This window comes from Amphimedon queenslandica, unplaced genomic scaffold (genome assembly GCF_000090795.2).
Source record: "Amphimedon queenslandica unplaced genomic scaffold, v1.1 AMPQUscaffold_13227, whole genome shotgun sequence".
NCBI classification, from domain to species: Eukaryota; Metazoa; Porifera; class Demospongiae; order Haplosclerida; family Niphatidae; genus Amphimedon; species Amphimedon queenslandica.
Window position 1 is genome coordinate 85,278 of NW_003546537.1, and position 27,698 is coordinate 112,975.

General features: G+C 35.1%; 3 protein-coding genes and 2 long non-coding RNA genes across 5 annotated transcripts; all 5 read right to left on the minus strand.

Annotated features, from left to right (window-relative positions):
* Positions 1-1,048: 1,048 nt before the first annotated feature.
* Positions 1,049-2,556, minus strand: LOC109584253 (uncharacterized). Its single transcript, XM_019999937.1, has 6 exons — positions 2,479-2,556; positions 2,269-2,433; positions 2,047-2,223; positions 1,864-1,908; positions 1,310-1,807; positions 1,049-1,263 (listed from the first exon to the last, which is right to left on the minus strand). Exons 1-5 carry the CDS (start codon positions 2,543-2,545, stop codon positions 1,683-1,685), a joined length of 579 nt encoding a protein of 192 aa, XP_019855496.1. The 5' UTR covers positions 2,546-2,556; the 3' UTR covers positions 1,049-1,263; positions 1,310-1,682.
* A 6-nt stretch (positions 2,557-2,562) lies between these two features.
* On the minus strand, positions 2,563-3,170 carry LOC109584254 (uncharacterized). The gene is made up of 2 exons (XM_019999938.1): positions 2,710-3,170; positions 2,563-2,649 (listed from the first exon to the last, which is right to left on the minus strand). The coding sequence occupies exons 1-2, from the start codon at positions 3,035-3,037 to the stop codon at positions 2,564-2,566; spliced, it is 414 nt and encodes a 137-aa protein (XP_019855497.1). The 5' UTR covers positions 3,038-3,170; the 3' UTR covers position 2,563.
* A 7,430-nt stretch (positions 3,171-10,600) lies between these two features.
* Positions 10,601-12,431, minus strand: LOC109584250 (uncharacterized). The gene is made up of 4 exons (XR_002185919.1): positions 11,562-12,431; positions 11,052-11,390; positions 10,827-11,006; positions 10,601-10,773 (listed from the first exon to the last, which is right to left on the minus strand). It is a non-coding gene; the product is annotated as an uncharacterized LOC109584250 (long non-coding RNA).
* Positions 12,432-18,430: 5,999 nt separating this feature from the next.
* On the minus strand, positions 18,431-23,155 carry LOC109584256 (uncharacterized). The gene is made up of 6 exons (XM_019999939.1): positions 20,827-23,155; positions 20,708-20,783; positions 20,295-20,460; positions 20,046-20,249; positions 19,877-19,922; positions 18,431-19,818 (listed from the first exon to the last, which is right to left on the minus strand). Exons 3-6 carry the CDS (start codon positions 20,346-20,348, stop codon positions 19,109-19,111), a joined length of 1,014 nt encoding a protein of 337 aa, XP_019855498.1. The 5' UTR covers positions 20,349-20,460; positions 20,708-20,783; positions 20,827-23,155; the 3' UTR covers positions 18,431-19,108.
* A 188-nt stretch (positions 23,156-23,343) lies between these two features.
* LOC109584252 (uncharacterized) lies at positions 23,344-24,453 on the minus strand. Its single transcript, XR_002185921.1, has 3 exons — positions 23,879-24,453; positions 23,545-23,827; positions 23,344-23,502 (listed from the first exon to the last, which is right to left on the minus strand). It is a non-coding gene; the product is annotated as an uncharacterized LOC109584252 (long non-coding RNA).
* Positions 24,454-27,698: the final 3,245 nt, after the last annotated feature.

Sequence of the window (27,698 nt, forward strand, 5' to 3'; positions counted from 1 at the left end):
TTGTACTAGTACTTTTTGTTGAAGTATATTGGAATATTCACTGTACTTGTGTATTTAGTTAATTGTACCTGTAACCACATTGTTTACATTATTGTTTATACATGCACAGTGTATTCTAGTGTTAATTCTGTACTCTTCTAGATTGCTCGATTCTTCTCTCTTCTTACACTAAGCTTTATGTCTCTAGAACATTCTATAGCTAGACTATAAATTGAACTTTTAGTCTGTCTCTTTAAGGTTTTTTAATTCTCTCTCTCTCTCTCTCTCTCTCTCTTGTTTATTCATTTATTGGTTCTGATTAAAGATAGACTATTTAGTAAGCTGTTAAGTCATCAACTGTATCTACATAAACTCATCACTTTTAACATTTCACAGAATGCACCTTTAAAAACTAAAAATAATTACAATGTCTTTAAGACTAGTTAATAAAACATTATGTATAAATAAAAGTGTTGCCACTCCATGACCCACATGCTTGACCAAGAACTGAGTCCCAAGATATAGTTTCAGCTCCTCTACGACCAGCTTGCTCTCTACAATATTTAGAAGGACAATTCTGTTGTGGAACAAAGAAGTGCACTCAACATGTTTTGTTCCTGATGTCCACTGACTGAACTTGAGCAAGCCATATATCTCCATCCTCTCCATAAACTTCAACCATATCATTGCTTTCTGGATAGAAGGGTATAATGACATCTTTAGAAGTTAAAGGAATTTTGTCTCTTTCAAAATCAATTATGACAAACTGAGTAGGTGACTTCAAATTTTCTGGATCAGGAAAGAGCATTACTTTACGAAGTATGCTTGATGTTGGAACTACAACTTTTGATGAAGATGGTGAACAAATGGATTGTTACTATATAAGTGTAATAAGTTGCTTCGTGTAACACAAAAGAGTTCCCCTTCAACAAATGATTGATAGTGATTGTTGAGATACAGTGAAAAGAAGTCTGTTGCACATATCACTTCATTACTTGAGAGAAGAATATGCTCACCTGTTAGTGATTTATGATAAAATTGTATGCATGCATTACATTACTTACCTGTTTTATACAAAACTCAGTCGAATCCATGATGTAGTAATAATACACTTCAACATGACACACCAACTGTCTCAGAAGGTTGCATTAAGGAAGGTACAAGTGATTGTATCATGTTAGACGGTACTGTAATTGTCTTTTTTCCTCCAACAAGGATAGCACGATTATCATAACAATTACTAAAGCAGAGTCGTGCTTTTGTGATGGAACTTGCATGAAGAAGCTATTATCAATACAAAGTAAATTTTAAAAAATAATATAATGCATACTTGGTCTTGAAAACATGGCGTAGATGAATTAGATTTGCTGAATAAGAACTTTAGTAACTCTCTTCGACTTTCTGCCTTAGCAAATGTAAGTTCTAAATGCTTATTGTTCGATGAACGCTCAACGTAAGTGTGAACAGCTCTTTCGAAAACGAAACACCAGTAATTGTCTGGACTTGAGAAACGCTTTATATCATCTGGCAGATGGACCAAATTGTGAAGAGTTGTGACACAGCTTTCTAGACCTTCTGCTACTTCAGTCAGAATGTTGTGCCTCCAGATGAGATTATGCAGCAATTCAAGTGAATGTTGTGTCCATCCATTTCTTCCACAGCCAAAAACTAATTCAGTTATCCTTACAATTAGAATGCAAACATCATAGTGACAATCTGGTAACTTTGCACCGAGCACATATTCTGAAGCAGGATAAGCGGTATTCCTCAGCCTTCCGAAATCCAATTTGTCTTGTGATACTCTGAGGAATTCTTCCATCTTTCAATTCTGTATTGTACATTATATATTGTGTCACTATACAACTATATAATAATTATACTAACCTGCAGTCAAAGGAATTGCATCTAGCCTTTCTTCAATAGAACCATCTAGGAATTTATGATTTAAATAGAAATCTAAATGCCTTTTAATAACTCCCAATAAAATGGTATGCATGGCATCAAACACAAAGTCCTTTAGTACGTCAAACTTTGAGATGTGATAAAGTCGATGTAAAATGGACAAACCTGTAAAACCAGTTTCACTGGCTTTTTTGCGGTGCACTGTGATACGATCTTCTTGAGAGACTGATACCATGTCATCAACAGATTCAGAAAGCATCCGTTGAGACCATTGATAGCGATAGTGATATTGATAATTGCCATAATAATATTGATTTGATCTTGAACTACTTGATAAAGTCCCTAAAAATTACAGCACAAATGAAATTTATGCACAAGATTATATACCAGAAACTTTGTCTCTTCTGCATGCATGAACACCACCAGCAGCAAGGAATTTACCAACTTCACATTGGGCTGGATGATCTCCAGTCCAACATAGCAATAAACAGCTTATAGTAACCGGGCCAGGTTCTATGCCATTAACACATGCTGCATACTCAACAGTGACACCTAAAATGTAATGCGATGTAATACAAAAAAGTAATGTAGTCATACCATTAATAAAGCTATCTTCAATATCTGTAACGAGTGGGTCAAGAAAGGGATCAAGGGCCCATGGCATTTTATTTGGTACTATATATCATGGTACAAATCCACAAACATACACTTCCTCTATCTTTGAACGATCTTCTTTTGACATTGTAGCTACTTGTACTTCTATTGAACCTGCATTTTTTGCAAATTAATTCTTAATTAAATATATAATACACACTAAGTTTAACTCACCACAGCTATGTTTGCATAAAGTTGAAAATGGTTGCCAGCCATCCCATTGCCCTATGAGGGCAATGTTCCTTGGATCACCTTTAGCAAATTCCAAAAAATAGTCACAAGTGGAGTGACACATTGGACAATGAACTCTCTTAAAACCTTGAATATTGCTGTCAGGCAATGAAGAAACTACATCTGAACTGACAATTGATCCACTGTTGACACCTAACTTGAAGCAACCATGTTCGATCTGGATCCCAAAACCAGCTGAGTTCTGCAAATCGTTCCCCATCCCAAATCTCTCGCAAAAGAGGATCTTGCCGACGATGAGAAGAAACTCCATGAATCCATCTCTCCTTTTCCTTCCAGTGTGCAGTCATCTTTTCACAAAAGGATTTAGATGAACACCAATATTTGATTTTGTTTTTCAAACTCAAATAGTGATATGGGATTGTGCCAGGTTTCTTGCGGTACTTGCATAAATCTGATGGATTTTGCATGATGCTCCTTAAGTTGGGATGAGTTTCATTGAGACATATATAGTATGTTACAGGATCATTGTACCCGGCTTTTTTCAATAAATTCATGCAAGCACAGTAGGATGTAGGCCATCTCGATAGCAAGGCAGTGTCTCCTTTACAGTACAGATCTCTCCCATAGTTCACTATGTTTATTGGATCCTTTTGAGAACCACACATTTTGTCAGCAAGCTCAAAAGCCTTAAGAACAGCTGCGATAGTATCTTTGTTGACCATTTCTGAATCTACTGTTTCTCTTTCCACTTCTTGGGAAATTTGAGGGTGGTCTTCGCAAGATGTAATATCAACAGCTGCAGTTGTATCCATGGCTGCATTCAGGGGCGTAGCTGAGGTAGGGCCTGAGGGGGCCTGGGCCCTACCATCAAAGTGGCCTTATAATTATATTCATAACCCAAAAGGTTATATTCATTGTTCTTACAATAACAAAAGGGGATGGCTGATAACCACAGCTCTTTTAAAGCTATGATAATTTCACTCTGATTTTGCTCAGCTTGCAGGAAAATGCCTCCATTTTGTTACGTAAAAAGGGTGTGGCCAAAATCGCGGCGCACTTCGCGCGCCATTTTGTTTCCTTGCCCTACCGTCACCCAAGGTCCAGCTACGCCCCTGGCTGCATTGGTACTAATACTAGGTGTATCTGCATTTTCCACCTCATTGCTTGTAGATAAGCCTAATGTGCCTGCAGATAAGCCAAGTGTTTCAGCATTATCTTGTTCCTGATTAAGTGATTTGTCAGACATCGTTAGTTCAAGCTCTATGTTCATACAATTAATTCATGTCAATCACAGTAATACAATATCAATTATGCATACTATTTCTCTGCCAATGTCGGTATTCAGTTGATCTAGATACAGCCTTTCCATTACATTCTTTGCAAGGACAATGAGTATGAGTGTAGCCTTTAGCAGGGCAAGAGCAATACGAGACATCTGCATGTTTCCAAGACATTATTGCAATTGCATCCTGAAACACCACACCCACAATTCTATTTATAGCGCAGCTGCATTAGACATAACCTAGTTAACACTTGCCACACAAGCCTGAAGCCTCTTTCAGTTTTCAAGCAGCTCGTTACAAGCCCCTAGACCTTTCTAATTACAAGCTTTACGAGCTGTGCTAAGTACACAATCTATTGTGCTAATCGGTGAGTTGTAAGAACCGGACAGTATTTCTTCAACCAGATCTAGTTGGTCTGTTGGTCAAGGATGACCAGTGACAGTGCGGTAACTGACATATCTAAGTGGAGTGCAGAAGACGTTTCACGATGGATATCAGAAGTATTCTCTGAAGAAACTGGCAAATGTTTTCTTGGTTAGTACAGTAATACTTTACATTTGTGGCAACATTAATAAAGGGTGAGGCTGGGCCCCGGCTTTACTATTTTTTGGAATGAATGTTGAATAGTACATAATGTATTATAATATGTATATTCTGTGGAAGCAGTGTTTTCCCCTTCCTTTATTATTAAATTTGTTTTAATTTTTATACATATTCTACTATTATTACAATTAAGGGGTTTTTAATTTTATTTTGTTTTATTACTGTAACAGTTGCCTTAAAGTATTCCACATGTAATTATATATAGTGTATATGAATATTTTAAAAATTTATGGCTAGCAAGGAGAATCTTTTATGAAGTTATCTTATTTTGATGTATGTGAAATTGGAGTTAATTGCTAATGTTCCTGCTAATGTTATATTAATTATAATTTAAAATAAGTGACGCTAGCCTAGGATATTGTTTTACAATAACAATATAATGTATAATGTGTTCAAAGAGCCTTCCTTACCTTTAATATCAAGATATTTGCATTATTTTATAAAGCAAGAAATCGATGGTGAAACATTACCAATGTTGGTGAACTGTGCCAGTCTGGAACAGTTAAATGCCTGTGGCTTGCATACCATTAAAAAACAAATGAAACTTAGGAAGCATTATAGTACTCTCTGTACTCCTGAAACAGTTAGCTGTGATGGCACTGGTGGGACAGTATCTGCTTCTCCAAGTGCAACTAGCTGTGATTCAAAAAAATTGACGTTATCTCAAATGAAAGTCTTGTCCCCCGAACACAAAAGGCTATATTTGATGAAGTAAGCACTAAGATGTTATTTGAAAACAATTTTTACATTTAAATTGTAGAAGAAATAAAGTTGCTGCAGCTGCAAGAAACACCTGGCCAGGAAATAATGTTCCATGTTTCCGCAATAATAAAAAGGAGAAGGAAACTTTGGATGATCTTGTTATAAGTCTTATCAAAGAGTGTTCCTTACCAATTTTTGGAGAGAAAGCAATAAGGCAGCACATTTTGGATACACTTACAGAGCGTCGAAGAAATGTTAAAAAGGGATACAATTATGAACAAGTGAGAATTGTAAACCTATATTTATGTGTTATATGTTTGATCTATAGCCTCCTGCTAAAAAGAAGCTGAAATTGCAAATTTGATTTAGAAAATTCAACAGATATGGGTACATGCAAATCACTTACTGTATAATTAAAATCATCCTATACTTTTTTTAGATAAAAGTGCTACAAAAGATAAAGAGGAAATTTGTGTAGGAAAGTTGAAGAAGTATGACGAAGAAATTGCTCTGAATGATGAGGATGAGAAAGAAGTAAAAAGAGGAAAAAGTGTAATGAAGAAAGTGCTCCAAAGGATGATGAAGTTTGTGTAAGAAAGAAGTGTGATGAAGAAAGAATGAATGATTATTATAGTCTTGTAAGATAATTTTTATTTATATAGAAGCTACTCACACAGATATGGAAATCAATAGTGTTAATTCTGATAATGCTGAATCTAGTATGAAACTATATAATAATAATTTATATTATTGTGTCCCAATAATTATAGTGAACGACAATGATAAAGATACCTCCATTATCATTAGTGAAGATGAAGATGTAACTTCTTTATTGGAAATTATTTTAATTTATTTTTTAATAGTACCTTCCATTATTATTATTATTTTAGCTTTGTCATCCAAAAGCGCTGAAGTAATAGTAATGTGTGCCTTTGGTTTACATTTTATTAAAGAAGTCAGTCGTGCACAAATAAGCTCTGCTGCCAAGCAACTGTTATCAAAAGACGAGCGTCGAAAACTTCAAGGAGCAGAGAAGAACAAATTTATGAAACCCTTGGCTATTGGATTTATTAACCAAAATATTGTGACTGTGACAGATAAAGCAAATTTTGAGAATCTCTCCAGAGAAGATGTCATAAAAACAGGCACTTTTTAATGAAGTCTGTGATTTCATTTTTGTTAACCATACTCAATTTATGTTATGTGTTATGTCTTTGTATTATACCTGATGCATTGGATTGAAACAATTATTTTAAAATGTTAAAGAATTTGAAAACTTATACAATGTATTTTGTTGAGTGAATTATAATTAATATAGTATTAATTATAATTTAATCAATTATTTTAGTGTGGAAATAATACCCTTTTTCCATGATGGGAGTACAGAAATCATTCAGGTACCTTTAATGGGATTTAAGCATTATATGGAAATACCTTTTTCCCATGATGGGAGTGTAGAAACCATTACTTTCCCATTATGGGAATAAATCAATAATGCAAATCCAGTTCCCACAATGTGATTTAATATGAAAATGACCTCTTTCCCATTATGGGAAACCACTTGAATTTGAAAATCCTGTTTTCTATGATGAGATTTTATACTAGTGACTTTCCCATGATGAAAATTAATCATTTAATGTGGAAACACCTGTTTCCCATGATGGGAATGTGGAAACTATGAAATTATTGCATTCACATCATGGGATTAAATCATTCAGGATGGAAAGCCAGCCTCCAATGATGGGATTTAATTATTTAATATGAAAATACCTCTTTCCCATTATGCAAGACAAACTTCCCACAATGGGATTGAAATCATATTTTGTACTTTCCCGTGATGGGTTTATATTACTTTAGTATGGCAATTATCTCTTTCCCATCATGGCATTTATTAGCTTTTCATGGTGGGATCATTATCATCCAATGTCGGGAATCACTTATATTCCCATGTTGAGAATTGTTCCACAATTCCAATAATGGCATTTTTAATGGAAATTACTGAAATCCCAAGAATTTTTCCAATATTGGGTTAAGGAAATTTTTTCCTGTGTACTATGCTACAAGTTGGTAGGATGCCATTAAACATGCAGTTAGATGAAATTTTAGTGTGGTTTCACAAATGATATTTTTATTCCTGAGTGACACTTTTTGCTTTCTCTTTTAAGATTTATTATTGTACTGTATGATTATTTTAAAACATTTTTACTAAAGAAATTATAAATAAAACTGGATTAAATGACAAATTTGGAATACTCCGACTGTATTGGCACACTTCTTGATACAAATACTACATTACTGGAAGCAATGATTGTTTATTGACCTGTGGAAATCAAATAAGTTAGCATTTTACAATTGTAATGAGTGTTACAATGTTGAAGCACTCTGACACATTGCAATACTGATTTCTAGCTGATATTTTGGATGTGTAAGTATTGCAAAGGATTCTAATCTTCAAATCCTTTTTTTCTCTTCCAACCTCTAAGATGCACGAAATTAGAAGGATTTTAGTTTGCAACTTCTTGCTTCATCACACACATGAAAACACTTGTGTTCGGCGTGGCCTTTAACACATGATATATTCCCTACGTCATTACCCACGTGGGTATTATTCGGAACAAGAAGAGGTAACTGTGTGAACCAGACCCTTCCCCGCCGTCCACCACAATGACTGTAGGCTAGGGAATGGTCTCGCTCGTGAGACTATCTCCAGCCTACAGTCATAGTGGTGGATGGCAGGGAAGGGTCTTGTATTTTGTCTTACCTGGCCTTGTTTCGCGCCATTAAAAAACATCACAATCAGATTCATAATCATCATTATAACGACACTCGTCAAGTGACTGTCATATGAAGAAGTTGAGCAACTATGTATGGATTGTATTGGCTGTGGCAAGAGAACATTTGCTGGTCAGAGGTGACCATTGGGGACTCCTGAATCTGTTAATGTTGTAGAGGCACTTCACATGTTGTTAGTGAAACGAGTTGGATATGACTTTGATCAAAATGTCATTTCGAGGTCTTTTGCTTGCATTAAGTGTTTTGTTGCCTACACAACGTATTTTCAAAAAAGGTCTTGAGCTATAAAATAAATCATCAGAAGTAGCAGATCACTTAAAGGGTGTGACAGACCACCACTTACTCAACCTACCACCAACAAAGAGGCTACACCATGTCATTGTGGAATCATCAAGCTCTTCACCACTAGTTTCTGTAAGATATGCTGCCTCATTATTTATGCTTATATCTATATAGATTAACATTGAATATCCTAGTGGTCGCAAGACAATTGTAATGAAGACCCCTGAAAGCAAAGGTTGTATTCAAAATCTGGCCAGGTCCAAGAATACCTCAAAGAGTATGGCCATGCGAGTGTTAAAAAATGAGAAGTCGATGACCTAATTACTGAAAGAAATAGGACGTATTCTGAAGTGTGAGCTAAAAAAACTATTCCTTGAAATTAAATTCATTCCTGACGTTAAATGACAAAGAGCATATTTCTCATTTTCCGGAGATGAGTTACTGAAAGTATTCCAGTATTAATGAGTTTTTTAAAGCTGCTACTGATTCTCAATCCACTCATCAAAATCATAATTACATTGTTAGCATGATTGTTTGCATTCTTGGTAAATATCGCTGTTTCAAGATGTATTTGTTCCCAAAAATAATATCTGCACTTTTATTTTCTTCCCACGTTGGAACATCGGTAAATTCTAACAATATTTATATTAATCCTTTGTTGCATTGTACTGCAGATTTACTAGAAAAGCTGATGTTATCAGTTAGCAGAAATGCTACCTTCATGCTGATTGATGGTTTTGATGAGAAGTATGACCAGCAAGTTTTGATACAGAAGGATAGCATCACTCCATCATGTCCAACAACTAATATAGTATGTACAATAATACCTTAAAACCAATTTTTACAAGAACATAAAAAATTTAATAAAACAAGATTAAGTAGGATTCTGAACGACCAACAAAAATTCAAAATGAAAATCCTATTCGTGATGCAAATTCTACTCTACATTGTACTTTCAATGTTGTTATGTAAGAATTACGGATCACCTTACAATGTAGAGTAGAATTTGCGTCACGAGTAGGATTTTCATTTCATATTTTCGTTGGTCGTTCGGAATCCTACTTAATCTTGTTTTTTTTTAATTTTTTATGTTCTTGTTTGTGTTAATTTTTTAATAATATTTATAAAATTTATTTAGTTGCCATTGTGATGCTTGTTGATTTTACACAAACAATAATTTTCTTTATTATTATTATCATTGTTGTGACATTACATCATTTATGAGAGACAGCATTGAATAGACATGCTGAAGGAATATCAACTATCCTGATGACAAGTGAAATTAATACTAGTCTTGATACAAGTCCTTGTTCAAGAAGCTGTGAGCTGAGAGTGTCCATCTTCCCTGCAATGTTGCAGCAGAATGCAGCTCTTCCTGTTCTTCCAGGCTGTTGTCATTCATATCATCATTGCATATCATACATTAATTGATTGTTTTTTTAAATAAAATAAAATCACACACTTGATAAAACAGTAACATGTAAGATTAATACCTTCTTTTAGCTGTAAACCTCCACTACAGTATTGCAGTAGCAAGCCTAGCTTGATAAAAAAATTAATTGCTTCTTCCAGAGCTGCAGATCTGAGCATGCGCGACCCAGAGCTGCAGATCTGAGCTTGCACGACCACACCCAAATTTTGGAGCACATGGCATGCTTCAATAATTAACAAAATGGCGGCATGCAGCTAAGATGGCTCAAACCAGCAGCCACAGTACCACTTTTTCCTTACTTGAATAATGATATGATGGGACATGGACCTGCGCATAGACTGTTGAAGTAGATTGGTGTAAGAATTATCCTTGTAGCACCAACTGATACTGAGATACACACCGACAACTGGATTGACAGGAATTCTTGATGATGATGATGATGATGAAGATGAAAAAAGGTGGCTAAACAAAACGGCCGGTTTGCCAATTTTTGGCTTTTCTCTTAGACAGGGCCTAGAGCCACGCTATGGGTACCAATGGAGTCCTCTGGTCAAGATAAGGTCCTCTATAAAGTCTGGTAAGCATAGGAGCTCGTTTTCCCGGTATAGCAAGGCTGCAAAAGTTGTGGCAGCCATTTTGTTTGGGGATGAATCCTACTTAGTAACGCTACCGCGTTACTAATATTTGGGGTTCATTTAAATGTCTACAGCTTGTGAGTTACAGGAAGATGAATGTACATGTTTTGAGTTAGAGAAAGATGAATAGAAACAGGTGCAATATCAGGGGACAGACATTCAGCTTCTTTACTTAATAGTCTTCCATTAACATGAAGTAACCAATTGAAACTTTCATTTATTGTTATAGACATTGCTACATTTGGACCTGAAGTTGCATTATTTTCTAAAAGTGCAAAGATCATGCTCTCATCTGAATTAGATATATCTTGCCAGCCTAAATCACATGATTCTTATATGCACAACTGAGATTAAAATTTAAAATAATACCATTCTGCAATAGTATTCTTTTCGATTTCTGCTTCAACACCTGCAAAGAGGTTGCTGGGGCACATTCATAATTTTCAATGGGGATTGAAATTGTTAGCTGCTGAGGCCTGGTCAAGTTCTTAGTTCTTGCAATGTTTTTGGGCAAAGAATATCTGAATTTTCGCGGCATTATAATACCTACTGTCAAATTCAAACCATAATAATAAAAATGAATCATAGTCTTACTTGATTGCTACTTATTTCTAGCAGAGTTGCAGTACTACCACTATGCGTCTCATCCAAAGTACGACCGTTACCATGGCAAAATTAATGATCACGTGACTCAAATGAGAATGGCGAGGTGAGATTAGCAAGACATAAAATTATGTATAAAATAAACATCAAATATAAACTATTATTAAACACTACTATTAGTTAAATTAATTATACTGCTATACTTATACAAACAAATAGAATTATAGAATTAAGTCTGAAGTTGTTAGAGGTACACAAAAATAGTCATCAAAATCAACAGTTTTCGCTTGAATCTTTAGTTTAGAAGACTTGACGAGATGCTTTTAATTCCTGTTTTATAAAAAATAAAAAGAAAATAGATTTACAATCTTGTACAATCATTTAAACACTTGTATATCGACAGAGGAGGTACAAAAGTAAAAAATGAGACGCCACTGCCATAGCAATGAGAAAGTGGGCAGAAATGTGTATCAAATTGAAATGCTGCTATCCTAAACTTACTTTTAAGGTATGTTAATTTTTATAGACCATTAGAGAGCCCTGCAGTTAAGAAACAGAAACATCCGTCTTTTGAGAAAAGCGGCGGCCATCTTTAAAATGATAACACACATTGCGAAAACTTTTTATTAAGAAATAATGCGCTCACGTGATCCCGTTACCCATCCCGGTACGTGAGTATAATAAATCCCTGGTAAGAGTGTATATTTAGTTACAATCTCTTTCAATATAAGGCGAAATGCCACATTATAGTCTCCTCGAACTCCATGCACAGCATATCAAACCTTAGCTTTATCTGGAGATAAAGCAATGACATCAGGATTTATCATGCACAACAGTGCTGAAACTTTTTCATATAGCTCATTTGTTGCAGTAGCTGTCAATGCCATTATTCTCATGTTTCTCTCTATTAATCTCCTCATTTCTCCTATTATGGCAAAACAGTCTCAAAAGCTCAATCCCCTGCAATTTGAAATAAAAATAATAATTTAGAATTAAGTCAAGCATAAAGACTTAATACAACAAAATGTGATTCATCACCTACAAGTCCAATGAGCCTTCTTTGATAAATTTTGTTTGATACAAATACTCTCCTCCACTTTCCCATCAGCGTCTCTGGACTCATTACAACAATACTAAATTTTCCTTTCATCCATCACCTCCTTTTCCTTATTTGCAACAATATATTCTACACTAACATTTCTACGCCTTAGTGATTTAGCTTGATCCTTAATTAAAGCAGTCAATGGGCTGATTACTATTATTATTGACTTGGAGTCATCATCATTGTCGTAGATCAAGTCAAATGCTTTAGGCAAACACACAAAACAGGCAGTTCGGCCATATCCAGTCCGTAAAATACTGAACACATCCTTGCCATCAATAAATGTAGTGATACAGAGGGTCTGCTCGTCTTTTATTCTAGGATATCCTAAAATTTCCCCGGCTTTATGAATTGCCACTGTCACTTCCATTACAGACATGTGGAAACACGCTTCTTTTACGTCATTCTACTCCTCCCACTTCACGTGATAAAGTTTTGACAGTACAGACATTTCTATGGCCTCCATGGAACAAGGCCAGGTAAGCCAAAATACCAGACCCTTTCCAGCCATCCACCCCAATGACTGGAGGCTGGGGAATGGTCTGGACAGCGAGACTAGTATGAAACCCAAGACGCTTCTTCTTTAGAGTAGCCTTTCCGTAACACTAAGAAATAATCTATACCCTACAAAAAGCTAGACCATGCACACCATTCAATAATGAGTCCTAACTAGCACAATCATGTATGCAGCAATGGTTACACTGAGCATAGGCGGCTGCAGGCCTAGGCATTGGGGGTCATTGCCTAGGTTAAAAATTAGACCGGAAGTAGAAACAATGCTATTTAACCCTTTTACCACACCCCTTTAATTAGAAATGCCTAGGCTGAGTTGGACATCTGCAGCCGCCAAAGACACTGAGTGCCTGGCTCATTCTCACTTTAATTTTTCTATAAGTCTTTCTACCTCATAAACCCCTTTTGATGTCAGTGAAATTTTATTAGACTGGTACTCTTACTCAATTATGTCAACTTCACCATTCAAAACCTTATAAAAGCCACTTTCTTATTTCCTGCTCTGGTTCTCATGGCCATGTTGTAACTTCGTACCACAGCAACAGTAATTTTTACTTAATAATGATTCATGAATTCAATTATATTTTATTAATCTCATTAACAGTAAATGACCGAAATTAATATTAAATTTCTGGACATTGGCCCAAAGTCGGATGTCCAGGATAAAGTTTGGAATGTAAGTCTGTGCCAAGTAAGAATTAAGAAATTATACACATATTAATTAATTAGAAAGAATTTTTTACTAAAAAATGCTTTTGTTTATCTCAAGACTGTCAGCATAATTGCTGTATTTTTTAAATTTTTCACCTTTTGTGAGATTCTTCTTCCTAGTGCTGCTCTTTAAACAGAGGTGGCAGAACATAATTTAGGCTGAAAATTAATTAACTTATTAAAATGAGTGTGGTTTTATACAAAAAATGGCTCCTATTTTTCTATTGTTGGATTTACATGATTTTAGACTGATTTTCTGTGTCTTTTCATCAAAGTAAAATGGAGAAATGATGACTGCAGGTCTTGTTTTACTGATAAAAGTCAGCTAAATTTAAACTTGCAGAAAATTTCTGGTAGGGCTCAGCCCCTGCTGTTTCAAGACTGGGGGGCTTTAGCCGCCTCTTCCCCCCCTGTTCTGCTGCCTATGTTAAACATTTTTTGCTGATAAATGAAGGCTTGGACTAGCTGTGCAGATTGATCTATAAGTCTAGAGGACTTAATTTTTAAGTTAAAAAAGTTTTTAAAAGTGTCATTAAAATATGCAGGACAAACCAAGTACTTAATACTCACCTGCGCAGCAAGTCTAATAATACACTATGGCTTGCTTAGCCTCGCCCCTTTAATGTACTGCATTTGTCTAGTATGACGTATTTCCGGTGAAACACGCCTCAAAACATCCTGGCAATTCATGGTCCGCATTTGAGACTTGGTCCTATGGCACGCCAATGCTATCAAAATTCCCAAGTCATTGATGTCATATTCCTAGCTTATAATGTCATATTGTAAGCTTAAAATGTCACATCGCAAGTTGTGATGGTATGGGTGTGGTTATATGGGAGTGGTTTACTGTTTTGTTTCAATATGGACTCTAGCTGGTGTAATTTTTCTCTCAATTAAGCAGTCTTTTTTACTCTTGGCGGAATCAGATTAGAGTGGCTAATAAAAGATATGTGAACTATGCCACAGAGAAACTAGAGCTTGGCTTTACAAGTGTTCACATTATTAATAATAATTATTATTATTGAACAATGTTTACAAAGTGTGAACAAAAATGAAGGAAGTAATAAACACATGTACGATAGACTCATGGACAAACAAACTTTATGGGGTTACTAGTAAGTTGCTACTAGCACCCATTAAAATAAAATAAATTAGGAAGATTAAAAATTAATAGAATAGGATAATTTATGATGAGATAAAAGAGAGATTTGAGCGAGTGGATTTGGGCAGAGAAGAGATAGATAAAAGGAAAGGTAACAAATTATACAGAGGCTGCTGAATTAAGGGAATGAACATGGAGCTGCATTCTTTATATGACAAGCTGAGCATGGACACATGATATGAAAAGAACAAGAATCAATTGAGTCAAATGTGCCAGACAATAATGCCAGAATTTTAAGAGGTCTGACTTAATAGTAGTGAGGGAGAGGTCTATAGAGGGAGAAAGTTCCATAATCTTGCGTCATCAATGCTACTATCAGAATAGAATTTAACATTTGGAGCTTTCTTCTTAAACTCTTCTAGTAAGATCTCCAAACTATTGCCTCCTTCAGGTAACATGACCTCTCTTCTTATGGCTGCCTACACAATCAAAACCCTCATTTTTAAATGGGTGTGACCACACCGACTGTACATGTGCTGACTCATGTGACATTCAAAGCGTAGGATGTGACATTCTAAGGTTAAAATGTGACATTGCAAGCTTTGAATGTGACATTACAGACTTGGGTATTTTGATACTAACAGTGTGCCATAAGCATGTGACTAATAATGCTCTTACAATGTCGCATCCTTGAACTTTCAGAATGATCACGTGATCCAGTAGGCATGTCTGTTCTGTTCTGCAATTACCTATGGAGAGTTTCGAATGAAGCACTTTTTTTAAGAGCTTCAAAATGTCTTTAGTTCATGTCAGTCCCACATTGGAATAGCTAACAAAGGGTTTGTGGATTATGTAACGCAGAAGCTTGAACTTGGTCTCCAAAATATGAAGAAAATTCAAGAAGTCCTCGAAATAGCAATTGAACCAGACACAGAGGTTGAGAAAGTAGTTTGTTGTGAGGAAGTATTGGGACCTAATAAGTACTCTGGAATCCTGCATTATATGGCTCCTGTCATATTGGGATGCATATTTAGAAAGAGGAGCATAAGCACACAATGCCAAGCAGGGTCTTAGTACAGTGGCTCTACAACTTAATTAAATTTGCCTAAGATATGAAAAAATTTTGATTGGTGATGTCAAATGAAAGTTTATACTCGATGTATGTTAATGAGTTTTGTCAATTTTGCAATGACTGATAATTATTATAGTTGCTCACTTAAATTCTCTTAACTTTGGTTGTTGTTATTAATGTGCAACAATAAAATTATTGTAAATTTTTGTTCAAAAACAAAAAACTGTGCTATATTTATTAGTACCATAATCATCGTCATTACAGTAAAAGTTCCTGGAAAACCTCTTTTAATATATATAGTCGTGTTTCAGGCATTGCAACATGATTGTCCATTCCACAGTATATAAAACATTATCCAAGTGAATATATGCATGTATCATGCTTGCAGGTACTAGAAGCTAATACGGAAAACAAAATCCTAAAAACAATCATTAAAATTACATAATTAACTGATAATACTTGTCCAAGAATATCATGCAATATTATTTATACAGTGTACATGAATACCTCAGATTCATTATTTTGTGGATCAACATTGTATCTACTGCTGCAAAACATCAATTAATTCATGACCAAAGTATCATTGTCTTGTCAAGTTCAAGTTTCTGCATATGTAATCCACAAACCCTTCGTTAGCCATTCCAATTTCTGGCTGACATGAACTAATGACCCATTCCAGCTTTTTAAGTTAAAAAACTGATCATCCAAAACTCTCCATTGTTAATTAACTCTTGAATAGACTGAGACAGAGACACTCCTACAACATCACGTCATTATTCTGAAAGCTTAAGGATGTGACATTGTAAGAGCATTATTAGTCACGTGCTAAATCACATGAAAAGCTCATATGGCACGCCGTTATTATCAAAATTGCATTCCTCATGAAGTGACATTAAAAAAACTATGTCACATCGTATAGTTTCGATGTCACTTCGTAATTTTTTGTTCATTATAATGAGTAGGCGTGCCTTGGCTTAAATAGAAGTTAAAATTTCAATGGAGGACATTAATTGGAGCATGTTTTTCTCAGAGATAGGTCGCCTTTTTGACTCTTGCGAAAGACAGACAGATGTAGCAAGTGAAGCATAGTGCAATTACATTATTAAGAAGTTGGAATATGGACTCAGAAACGTTTACTTAATTGACGAGAAACTCGCCATTACCTGTGAGCCAGAAACTGGGCTAAAACCAGAACAGGAAGTTCTTTGAGATATAGAGAAATGACTGATGAACTTATATCCTGCATGTTGTCACTTTTATGCTACTGGGGCACATATATGGACGATTTGGGATCTATGTCTGTTGCTTTCCATTATTCAGCTGAGGTCACTCACAGGCCTGGTAGAGGTTGTCCTATGTTTTCTGTTGAGAAGGATCAGATACAGTATCTCCATTTTTGCACTTTTTGTGGCCAGAGATAAGCAACCTGTTAGGTATATCACGTATGACTTTGTATAGAAGAGATTTTGGGTTGCTGCAAACACCAAATAGGATCATAAGTAGTCATGAACTGACTAGAATCATCCAACAATTACATCATGATAACCCTTATTGTGGTGAGACAATGATAATGGGACATTTGAGGGCAAGCTGAGGTCAATAATCAAATCAACAGATCCACTCAACACTGCTTTACACTGGCACACTTTTCATAGACCATATTAAGTTCCAGGACCTAATTTGCTATGGCATTTAGGTGAAAGGCTTTTTGTAATATACCCTTTAAGTTTAATTATACCTCTTTATTTATTATTATGAATTTATTCCTTTTTATTTGTGCAGATGGTCACCACAGGCTAGTTGGGTTGAGATTTGTGACCCACTGTGGTATCAATTGATACAACCATTTAATAATGTTCATGAAATGCTCAACTAATAGCAAGGCTTCCACCATACTACAATGCTTTACTGAGGCTGTTCAAAGGTATGGTCTTCCCTCAAGAGTACGAACAGATCAAGGCCATGAAAATGTTTTGGCTGCTCAGTATATGTTGGAAAATTGTGGCCCTGGACAAGGTAGCATGATTACTGGAAGCTCTGTCCACAATCAGCTCATAGAGCGTATTTGGAGGGATATGCACAGATGTGTGACACAATTATACTATAGATTACCGTCTATCTGGAAATTTTTACTGTGACTTAAATTTTACTGGATTAGAACTTCGCAAAAATTAGATTACCCATATAATTCCATGCCACATTCAATAATACATGACACAGTCTTATTTAGTAAAAATTGAGTCACAGCACAATTTTAAACCACAAAAATTTCCTACCACACTAATTTCCTGATCTACGGTATTCTATTTTCTGGAAGAGGATCATCGAACCAAGTTAATAAGCCCCATTTATTTGCTCATCATTATGTATCCTTACGAAGAAATAATACATCACTAATACATCACTAACATCATTTAAAGATTGATGGAATATGCATAGCCTTCGGACTGAAAGCAACCATTCACCGTTACAGCTATTTAACACTGGAGTTTTGCATCTACAAAGCAGCGGCTACGAAGCCATAAATTTTATTCAAAAAGTTGACGGTGGATGTCGCACTGACTATGGTGAACCAGTTGTTGTGGACAATGATGATGAGGTAGAGGATTGCAAATGATACAGAAATTTGATTAATTAATTTGCTGTATTTTCTAAATGCATTCATAAATTAAAGTGTTTTAAAATTTTACTAACCAAAAAGCATAATCTACGTAAAGACTAGTGTCATTTTTGGGTTTTGGCAGCAATTGTAATTATAATTTTCATTAATTGCATTAACTTCATGTAGTATATCAATTTAAAATTAATGCAAATCATTTCCAATTTCTCCTTGTTTTGTTTAGAAATGCAAATCTCATTGTCTGTTTTTCTTTACCTACAGGGGTTACACGTCCCAGAAACTAGATTTGACATCTTTGAATTAGATTATCAAAATTTGTGCAGAACAGTTGATCTTTCAAGAGAAACTAATGACCATGGAAATTTTTTACATACAAAATATAGAGTTTTTGCAAAATCAATGCCCTATTTAAAAATAATTATTGATTATTATGATTATTGATTATCGTGATTTGACCAATGGTAATAATAAATGATACAACACACATTATGATTATCAGGAATGATGAATGAATAGCACAAAATAGTCAAGTGTTGTTTGTTGTTGATAGTCAAAAAGAATCCATTATCCATGTGTAAGTGTCATCAGAGTGTACACATTTAAAATTCTTCATAAATTCTGGATAGGATAGATACATTGCAGACAGCTCCAATAAATTGCTACAAGTGTGTGAAGTCGGTCTGCGCGCCAAGCCCAAGAGCACATTAAATTGTATTTCGATTTTAGTAGTGGAGCAGACTGAGCTCCCAGTCACAAATCTTACAAAAGATGAACTTCTTCAAGTGTCATGCTACCAATATTATTGCCAAAGGTAATTAAACACCAATCTCTGTGCCTTGTTCATGACAACAGGGTCCTGTATAAGACTTAAAACTTTGATAGGTGTAGCACTAAGAGTTTCGTACAGCTGATATAAATCTGACTGTGATTATGCGTGCCACAAATCTTGGTGTTCTGATGGAATACCAGAGTAAATCATTGAATATGCCATCATCAGACTGATGAGAAATATAAAGCGAGCTATGTTAGCTAGAAGTTGAGAGAGGTTGCTTGGTGACATTAGTTGCCTGCAACCATAGTTGCCCAATACAGTAAGAAGTTGCTCCTGGACATCTGATGGAAAAGTGCTTGTAGAGGTCTGTGCAGCAATTTGTACAGCACCATGCAAAACTCTCCAATCAACATCACTCACATAATCAAGGAAAAAATCCATAAGAACTCTGCTTTCAACATCTATATTAGGACCAAGGAGCATTGCTGCAAGAGATGGGAAAGATATTTGTATAGGAAGAAAACCAGTACACAAGTACCCATGTGATGATATCTTTCCAATTGTAGGCAGCAATGACAAATCAACATGTGGACTAATAACTGGCACCAAGAGCTTGCTACCATCAAATAACTTCTGATATGCAAGCTGCCAAAATGCTGACATTACATCTCTAGATACCCCACCAAGGTCTACAGCATTCTCTCCAAAGTAATCCATTTGTAGTGGATACTTTTGAACTATTTCGCTGTTAGTGTTGTACAATTTCAGTAAATCTTCAAACAAGGTGATGTGCTTGATTGTATGAGGGCCAATAACAGCTGCACACGAGGACACAAATTTCATGAACTTAGTCCTAGACTCTTTCTCTGTTGATGAAATTAGGTGAAGTACATTTAAAATATAGCATTATTCATTTGCACGCACCAATTCTTAGCACCCTTTCAATAAACACTGCATCAACAGTGCTGTCCTATAGTAGAGAAAATAAGTAAATGCCTTGCTAAAACTATTGTGTACAGCAAACAAAAGAAGCCAAAATTATTTCGAAAAAATAGCAAATAATAGTGTTAATATTTTATATTTTGAATCTCACCAATTCCGTAATTTCAGTTATCCACTCTCCTTTACTGAAATATCTTTCCTCAGTCATTTCTACAATCAAGAGAACTGAAGAAGTAATACCATATTGAGACAAAGCTTTGTCATCAAGAAACATATCTTGTCGAGGGACATCTGCAGTGCAAAGCTTGAAGCGATTTCCAACATCAGTATTAGCAAAAACATACTGATAGACCAGCTGGATAAAAGTAACTTAAAAACAGAATAGCAATTTAATACAAACCTTGGTACTGTCTTGAGCCTGGAATAAAGCATTCACTACAGTCCCATTTGTCATTCTGATACCTAAATGGATACTATCCTCTGTATGAACTTTTTTAAATAAAAGGCAGAGTATTGTCTCTAAAGTGTTCTCAGGCCTGTAAAACAAGAACTGCTGCTTGACTGTCCTATAGTTAAAAGCCAAAAGTGTAAAGTAAGTAACATTGATGCAATACTAGCATCACATGAAAATCTGACAAATTTGTATTTTAATACTGACAACAGATTACCAGAAGACTAGGGGAAATAGTGAAAATTTAAGGAGAAAGTGGAATGCATACATGGCAAATACAAATAAATCAGTAACTTATAATATTTATAACAAAGTAATTAACTATAAAAAATAATATTAAGGCACATCAGAAAACTGATCACCTTCTCTTGATAAATTTGAAGAGACTGCAAATGCTTCATTTTGTTCTTTGCATTTTGTGTGCCATTCATCATATTCCTGTACCACAACTCAATACATGAAGTTTTTTTATAAACTACACCTCTGACTTCTTTGGTTTCTTAAAATCTACCACAAGCAATTCATCGCCATCATCACTGAAATCCCATTTTTGAGCATCAACTTTAGCAACTTCTACTTCACAGGTTTCATCCTCAGCAACAAAAGCACTATTATTCTCATTCTAGAAAGAATGATGTACATTAGCTGTTCACACTGATTGCATAACATCATAAAATTTCAAGTATTTACACATAAAACTTACAGTAATCCTGCAATACACAGGACTAGAAATTGCAGTATAAAACCGCTCACGAGCATATAATCATATTCATTGATGTTTAATTATATTCATATATTTTTAATAAAATTCATTGAGATACATTATCTGTTTCCTTGGAAACAAATTGTGAACAACACGGCGTGCAGTTGTGCTTTTGGTAAAAGAAAAGGCTACTACAGTAGTTTATTGCAGGAAACAGTAGATGACAGTACCAATCATGCTCAAAATATGGCTAATGGTTTTGATGATGATTTATTTCAAGTTGAGAGACTCGTAGAGAAGAAAATGGTGAAGGTAGGGTCAGTTATTTCAGTACATGGTAAAAATGGTGGCTCATTGTAGGGGAGAAGTTATTATTTAGTGTTATGGAAAGACTATTCTAAAGAGGAAGCAACTTGGATTGATTCTTGTAATATTACAGAAGAGGCTATAAGGTTTGAGGGAGCACTGAGGTGGTTTATTTAGCTCTAACATTTCATTATAGGATGTACAATGAACCCAGTCCACCTACAAGCGTTGTACTTGATCTGTTAGTGACTTAAAAGCTGCAATTCATTCTAGTCTTTTAGCAGGACTGGTAAAAAGATGTCACATCACTATACCATTTCCCAGATATGTATTTCGCTTTTTTTTTCCTGAGTCTAAAGGAAACAAAGTAGCAAAGAAGCCGGGGAGGCTCTATAGTAAAACTGATTTCTTAAATTTGTCATATTTTAAGGAAGAGATATTCACCGCATACAATAAGCACGGAGAGGGGTGCTCTGTTTTGTTTCCTGTATACATGCACAATTTGTTAAATTCTTTTTACCATCTTATGATAGCAATAATACACATCATATTAGAAACTTTACAGAGACCCTGCTAATAAGAAAAAGAAAGACAAGAGACCTAGATTAAGCATTATAGTTACATGAATATTTCTAATTGTATATACTACAATTGCATTATAAAAATATTGGGAGGGGTTTTGGAGGAGGAGAGATACATCATGGAAGACCTGTAAGCATGCTTTCATGCATTCAGGATCAGATGCTTTCTATGCTGTGTTGATAAAGTACTAATAGGTAAGGATAGATTTTGGATGCATACATGTATGCCCCAACACTGATTTTGCTTATGACTCTGTTATCAGTTTATCTGCAATAATTAGCTCAACATTGTCAGGCTGTGTGTCATTTTTAGCTCTTTTGTAAATATGCCTTTAGTCCAGTATTCACTGTCATGCTTCTCGTAATGCCTTTTTGTTCTAGCTGTGTGGGACAAACCAATAAGTCAAGCCTCTGTTAGTAATATATCCTTTGGTGGATTTAGGTGATTGCTTGATTGATAGTGCCTTCTAGCATCATCATTTTTCTCAACACCTATGTACATGTAAACAGCATAAACATAATAATCATTATACCTTGACCACTGAAGCGCTTATTACCTTTATGCTTTGTCATAAGCTGAGGAATATGTTGACAAAACAAATGCATGTAAGGTGTAACATTGCTCTTTTGATATCCCTACATAGTTCCAAGGGCAGTAAATTGTTGTATCCATTCCTTGGTCTGTAACAATGCAAATAAGTGAGTGTATATTACACCACTCCAATTACATGTGCATTTCTTCCCACATATGCCCCAATTAGCAACCATCACAATAATTATAAAAAATTAATAGTAATTAACTGAAATTAAGCCACAGCCCCGCCCATGAAAGGAGAAACAAGGATTTTACTTCAGTGGCCTTAGTGTAGTGTTTTTAATTTCCATACCTTCCTTTCAACAATTGTTACGTCTTCATTTGATGGTTTTCTTGTTGAAATTATCTTATAAATGAAGTAGAATTCCTTAAGAGAAACAAATGTTTTTGCATGATTGAATTTAAGTACCGTAGATTGGGAAATTTTTGTGTTAAAGGTAATTGGTGTGAATTTTTTTCAAGGTGTTTTATTTTTGTTGGTTGACCGATCCACAAAATTTTTTTAACACAAAAAATTTTGGATGTGTTATAAACGGGACACGTGGCTACTAACTTTTGACAATGGTGGACTGCTATTCAATGGAAGTTGCTCATGACAGCACTGAAACTGACAAGGAGTCTCTTGGGTGAGAGCTTCAGGCCTTCATTAGGCTTAGCCTCGTGCCAGCCGTGCATGCACTACTGCACGTTAGAATAGACTAATTTCAGTAATCTAATTATTCACTGTAGAAAATATATCGTGTGAAAAAATTTCGTGGTCACTTCAACCACGAAAATATTTTGACAACAAAAATTTCCTGATCTACGGTACGTTGTTCTTACTTCCCATAACTTCATTACTTCATTTCCATGTCTAGGAAGCAATGCTGGCATCTTTGATGGTAGCCTCTGCATGAGTGTTTTTTTATCATTACCCCTCAATGATGTCCAATCATAGCCTTCTCTTCCTCGTTTCTTATCAGTTTTCCAGATCTATTTCAATCATAGTAAGGAATCATACAATGAGCAATGAACCTGGAAGGTTAGTCCACATGACTGAATAGCATCCACAGCACTATTCATGTAATGAGATTCCTTACTGACAAAAACGTTGCTTTCATCCTGGTAAATCATTTGCCACATAAGATTTCTTAACAAAATATCAGTAATTCTTAGAAACATATGTAATTCATCCACTACTACATTACTGAGCTCAATGTTAAAAAGTGGCCCATGAGATATGCCAAATTCCTTCTTTGCAACTTGCTTTTTTATCGAACATAATGATCCTTGTTTTGCTATGTGTGTTGTATCCCATCTACATGTCCAATAATATATAATCATTACTTAACATATTGTTTATAGTTACCTGTTACTTTTATGTATCTAACAATATAGACATGAATTGTTAGAGCTTGCCTCTTTCATTCCCATTGACATTAGGATGATCTATTCTATGTATTGATATAATTAAAATAATAATAGCACTGATTTTGTAATCACCACCAAAATACATTGTTAGTTGCACTTCTTTCTCTCTAATTGTAAGAAATCCTTTCTCTGCTAAACCATTTATTTCCGTCATAACTTGGGCAAAACCTTCTTTCGATCAGCCATTAACATGGCTATTGTTGATTTCTCTCTTAATTTATCTGGAAAGGCTCTGATAATCCTGTTTTGTACTTCCTGAGCTGACATGTTTCTCAAGAATTCTGTCTTTTTTATATATCCTCTTTGGAGCAAGTCCTTCCTTTTCAGTCCATGAGGGACTTTAGTAGAAGCTTTATTAGTAATCAAAACAAAATTTGTTTTACGATTTTCAGTCTCACTCCTTTCTTTTGTCTCTTTTCCTTAGTGACGATACAGTCATTAAGAGGATCAAATGCCTTGGAGTTTGCTTGTTTTGAAACTGATAAAGATGGAAAAACAGACCTCAATGTACAAGAGTCAGCTTCACTTGGCTTCTCCAGTTTTGAACAAAGAGCTTTACCCTTCAATGTGAGCTCAGTTGCCTAAATATGATTGACAACAATAAAACAGAGGCTACATGTATGATTCCTCAGTCCACCAATATGATATTCATGCTGCACTTATTCATAAGCCAAAATAAACGCCCTCATTTAATTTTTGTTTATATCAATTAAATTATATCAAGATATCAGTAGTTACCTTCATCGATATCTTCTCACAAATAGTCACTTTGTCACCATTACGAATCTCACTGGCACTTGTGATATCAATATAGGAGGAGTCCCACTTATTCGAGAAACGCTGCAGCATTAGTTCTTCCCCTTTACTGTTTGAACTTGTTCAAAGCAACTTCAGAATTCATCATTATTGCCTTTAAGGCATCAGAACCCCACAGGAGAAGAAGCTCTCGCTTGTTCTCACCACACAGCAGAAGAACATTCATTTTCACCTTGATACTGTCACATGGTTTTAGTATGCGCATGCGCATGTAATTCACTTTGGTGTGGTGACACGCCCATTTTTGGGGGGTTTCAATGTCACATTATAAGCTTAGAATGTGACATTGTAAGCTTACGATGTGACAATTGAAGTGGGAGTTTTGATACTAATGGCGTGCCATAATCTCTTGACTGTTAATTTTAGTTATAACATTGTACGCTAGGATGTGACATTGTTAGATGCAATGTGACATAGTAAGCTTAGGATGTGACATAACAAGCATCTATAATTTCCTTACAAACGGCGTGCCATACGACTGCTGAACTTTTGCATTGTTCATAATAGGTAGTTTATAAAGTTAGGACCGGACTGTACCATAGGAAAAGATTACGGATGTAACACGGGCAAATATTTTAACTTGGGACCAGACCCATAGCATGTACAATATTATGACATGCCCAAGCTCACTAACCACCTGTACTATACTAGGCACAAAAGAAGTAATTTGAAGTAGTTTCAACTATATTAATACCCCAAATTGTTTCCTATGGAGGCAAACTTAGATGTAGAGCAGCTGGAAGCTATTTCTCCTTTAACTAGTTCTCTAAAACAAGAACTTACAGTCAATGAGGTCATGAAATATTTTAGTTTGAATGTGGACAAAGTCAAGCTAACACTTCCACCATACAAACCAAAAGCTGGGGGACTTTACATACACTTGATAGACGACATTTGTAAAAATAAGTTAGTCTGATGATTTTTTATTGTTAAATTAACTGTTAAGTCGAGACACAACTTTGTACTCACTTGGGTCAATCATTTTTAACTTTCACAGTTTAGCTACATAAATGCCATTGTAGTATGACTAAGGAATTTGCAATGTAGCTACTCCACCTGCTACTTCAAAACTATTTATATGAACTAGATATATCAAATAGATATAATTTTTATACTTCCTAGTTCAACCAAAGGTCACCTTAAGAGTTACCACTCAAGTGTTAAAGCCTTTCTGGCAAGAAGGCTCAAATACCTTTTAAACTGCTACTATCTTCAATTGACAAAAATAATACAGTTCAAATAAATTATAATCAAATGAAAATACATTTACCTATGAAGACAGCCTATAGTAAACATAACATAACATTATTTATAGATGATTGGATAATCGATGGATATAGGTGGTACCAGAATGAAAACAAGGACATTCCTAGGTCTAAGCCATTGTATCACAAGACTTACTTCTCTATTGTTTTACAGTCTGGGAGTCTTGGTTTTAACCGGCACGCTTATTTCCTTGTTAAACATTAGAAGGACAACTTAGTGCTACTCCATTACTTAGGTGATGACTCTGTTGCTGTTGATTACTCTCATGAAAACTCTAAAAATAGCAGTCAAAACTACCAGAGGAATGAAGCAGCTTAGCTTAATAGTTTAGATTGTGGAGTCTTTATGTTCAGGTTATGTTATTGTATGCAATGTTTTTTAATACATTTGTGTTCAAGTTTTTGAAAAAGTGCCCAGCATTTTGCATATACAAAAATCGATATGAATTTCATTATCAAAGCGTGTTACATAAATTTTTGCTCATTTCAGATTTAGTAGCACTGAATGCATCAGGAACCATGACATTTGAGGTATGCTATGTAATAGTTAATACATGGGACGGCGTGTTTTATCTGATTTATCCGCACAAGCTTCCGGTCGAGTTGCTAAATGTAGCGCACGAGGCCGAAAGCCGAGTGCGCTATTTTAGCGACGAGACCGGAAGCGAGTGCGGATAAATCAGATAGCACACGATGCCACATGTATCAATTGTTTTAGTGTATAGTTCCAGCAAAGATTGAACGTGCTGTGCTATCACTGATATCACACTGCTGCACATTAAATAAATGAGTGTGCTATTTATAATATCACACTGCGGTATTGGTGGGAGTGTTCTGTGGGTTTTATCACAACTGTTAGGCCTTTCATCTTTGCTGCAACTATACATTAAATTATACATATCAGCAGCATGCATCTGGATATTTTATTGTAGGCTTATTCAAAGTTTGAGGCAGTGGCTAATATCATGTATCTTGCAAAGTTTCAAGTAACAATAATAACTCAAAAAGTTATACAAATGCACTATTAAAGATCAGGGCAATTTGCAACAAATGTATCCAGTTTTTTGCTAAAAACTGCAGAGAGGTACTGGCTTCAGGATACAGTGTAACAAAAATACCTTAGTTTTATTGCCTTATGAATAACATACATTCAAGCTGTAAATACTCTGGAATCTGCAAATGATTGTAATATCGAAAATGAAGACGAGGTTATGTCAGAATGTGCATCTCATCACAATGATGGCTATGATGTAGATGATGCTATCTATTTTTATTTTTAATAACTATGTAGTACTTCCGAATGCTTATGAGACAGAAAACATTACACACCAAAAAATGCTAGTACTAACATTTTTCAACAGTAATAATTTACCTAATGATATCTGTGAATTGCTGTATGGCTATGAAAAGTATATCAAATTTTACCCCAAATTTAACAGAAGTGAAAAGTATGTTCATCAGAATAGCTGCATGTCATTACCTTATATATTAGAGCTCCTGTAATGTTTGAAAGAGATTGCATCCGACACAATGTGAAATGTTTACATGTACATGTATATTATTATTTTACAATACACTACATGTATTTATCACAATTTTAGGACTATATCGGACACATTCATATGAACCTACATCGAGTTAGGGCTGTACAATATTACAATATTTAGTAATACCTCG

Bases quoted from the DNA above. Each gene is read 5' to 3' on its own strand.
- LOC109584254 (XM_019999938.1), bottom strand. From the start codon at position 3,037: ATGGAGTTTCTTCTCATCGTCGGCAAGATCCTCTTTTGCGAGAGATTT. The intron at 2,650-2,709 runs GTGAGTTAAACT...CAAAAAATGCAG, and splicing joins TTTATGCAAACATAGCTGTG to GTTCAATAGAAGTACAAGTA.
- LOC109584256 (XM_019999939.1), bottom strand. From the start codon at position 20,348: ATGACAAATGGGACTGTAGTGAATGCTTTATTCCAGGCTCAAGACAGT. The intron at 20,250-20,294 runs GTTTGTATTAAA...ACTTTTATCCAG, and splicing joins AGGCTCAAGACAGTACCAAG to CTGGTCTATCAGTATGTTTT. The intron at 19,923-20,045 runs GTGAGATTCAAA...TCTCTACTATAG, and splicing joins TAACTGAAATTACGGAATTG to GACAGCACTGTTGATGCAGT.
- LOC109584253 (XM_019999937.1), bottom strand. From the start codon at position 2,545: ATGCCATGGGCCCTTGATCCCTTTCTTGACCCACTCGTTACAGATATT. The intron at 1,909-2,046 runs GTTTGTCCATTT...ATAAATTCCTAG, and splicing joins CAGTGAAACTGGTTTTACAG to ATGGTTCTATTGAAGAAAGG. The intron at 1,808-1,863 runs GTTAGTATAATT...TGTACAATACAG, and splicing joins TGCAATTCCTTTGACTGCAG to AATTGAAAGATGGAAGAATT.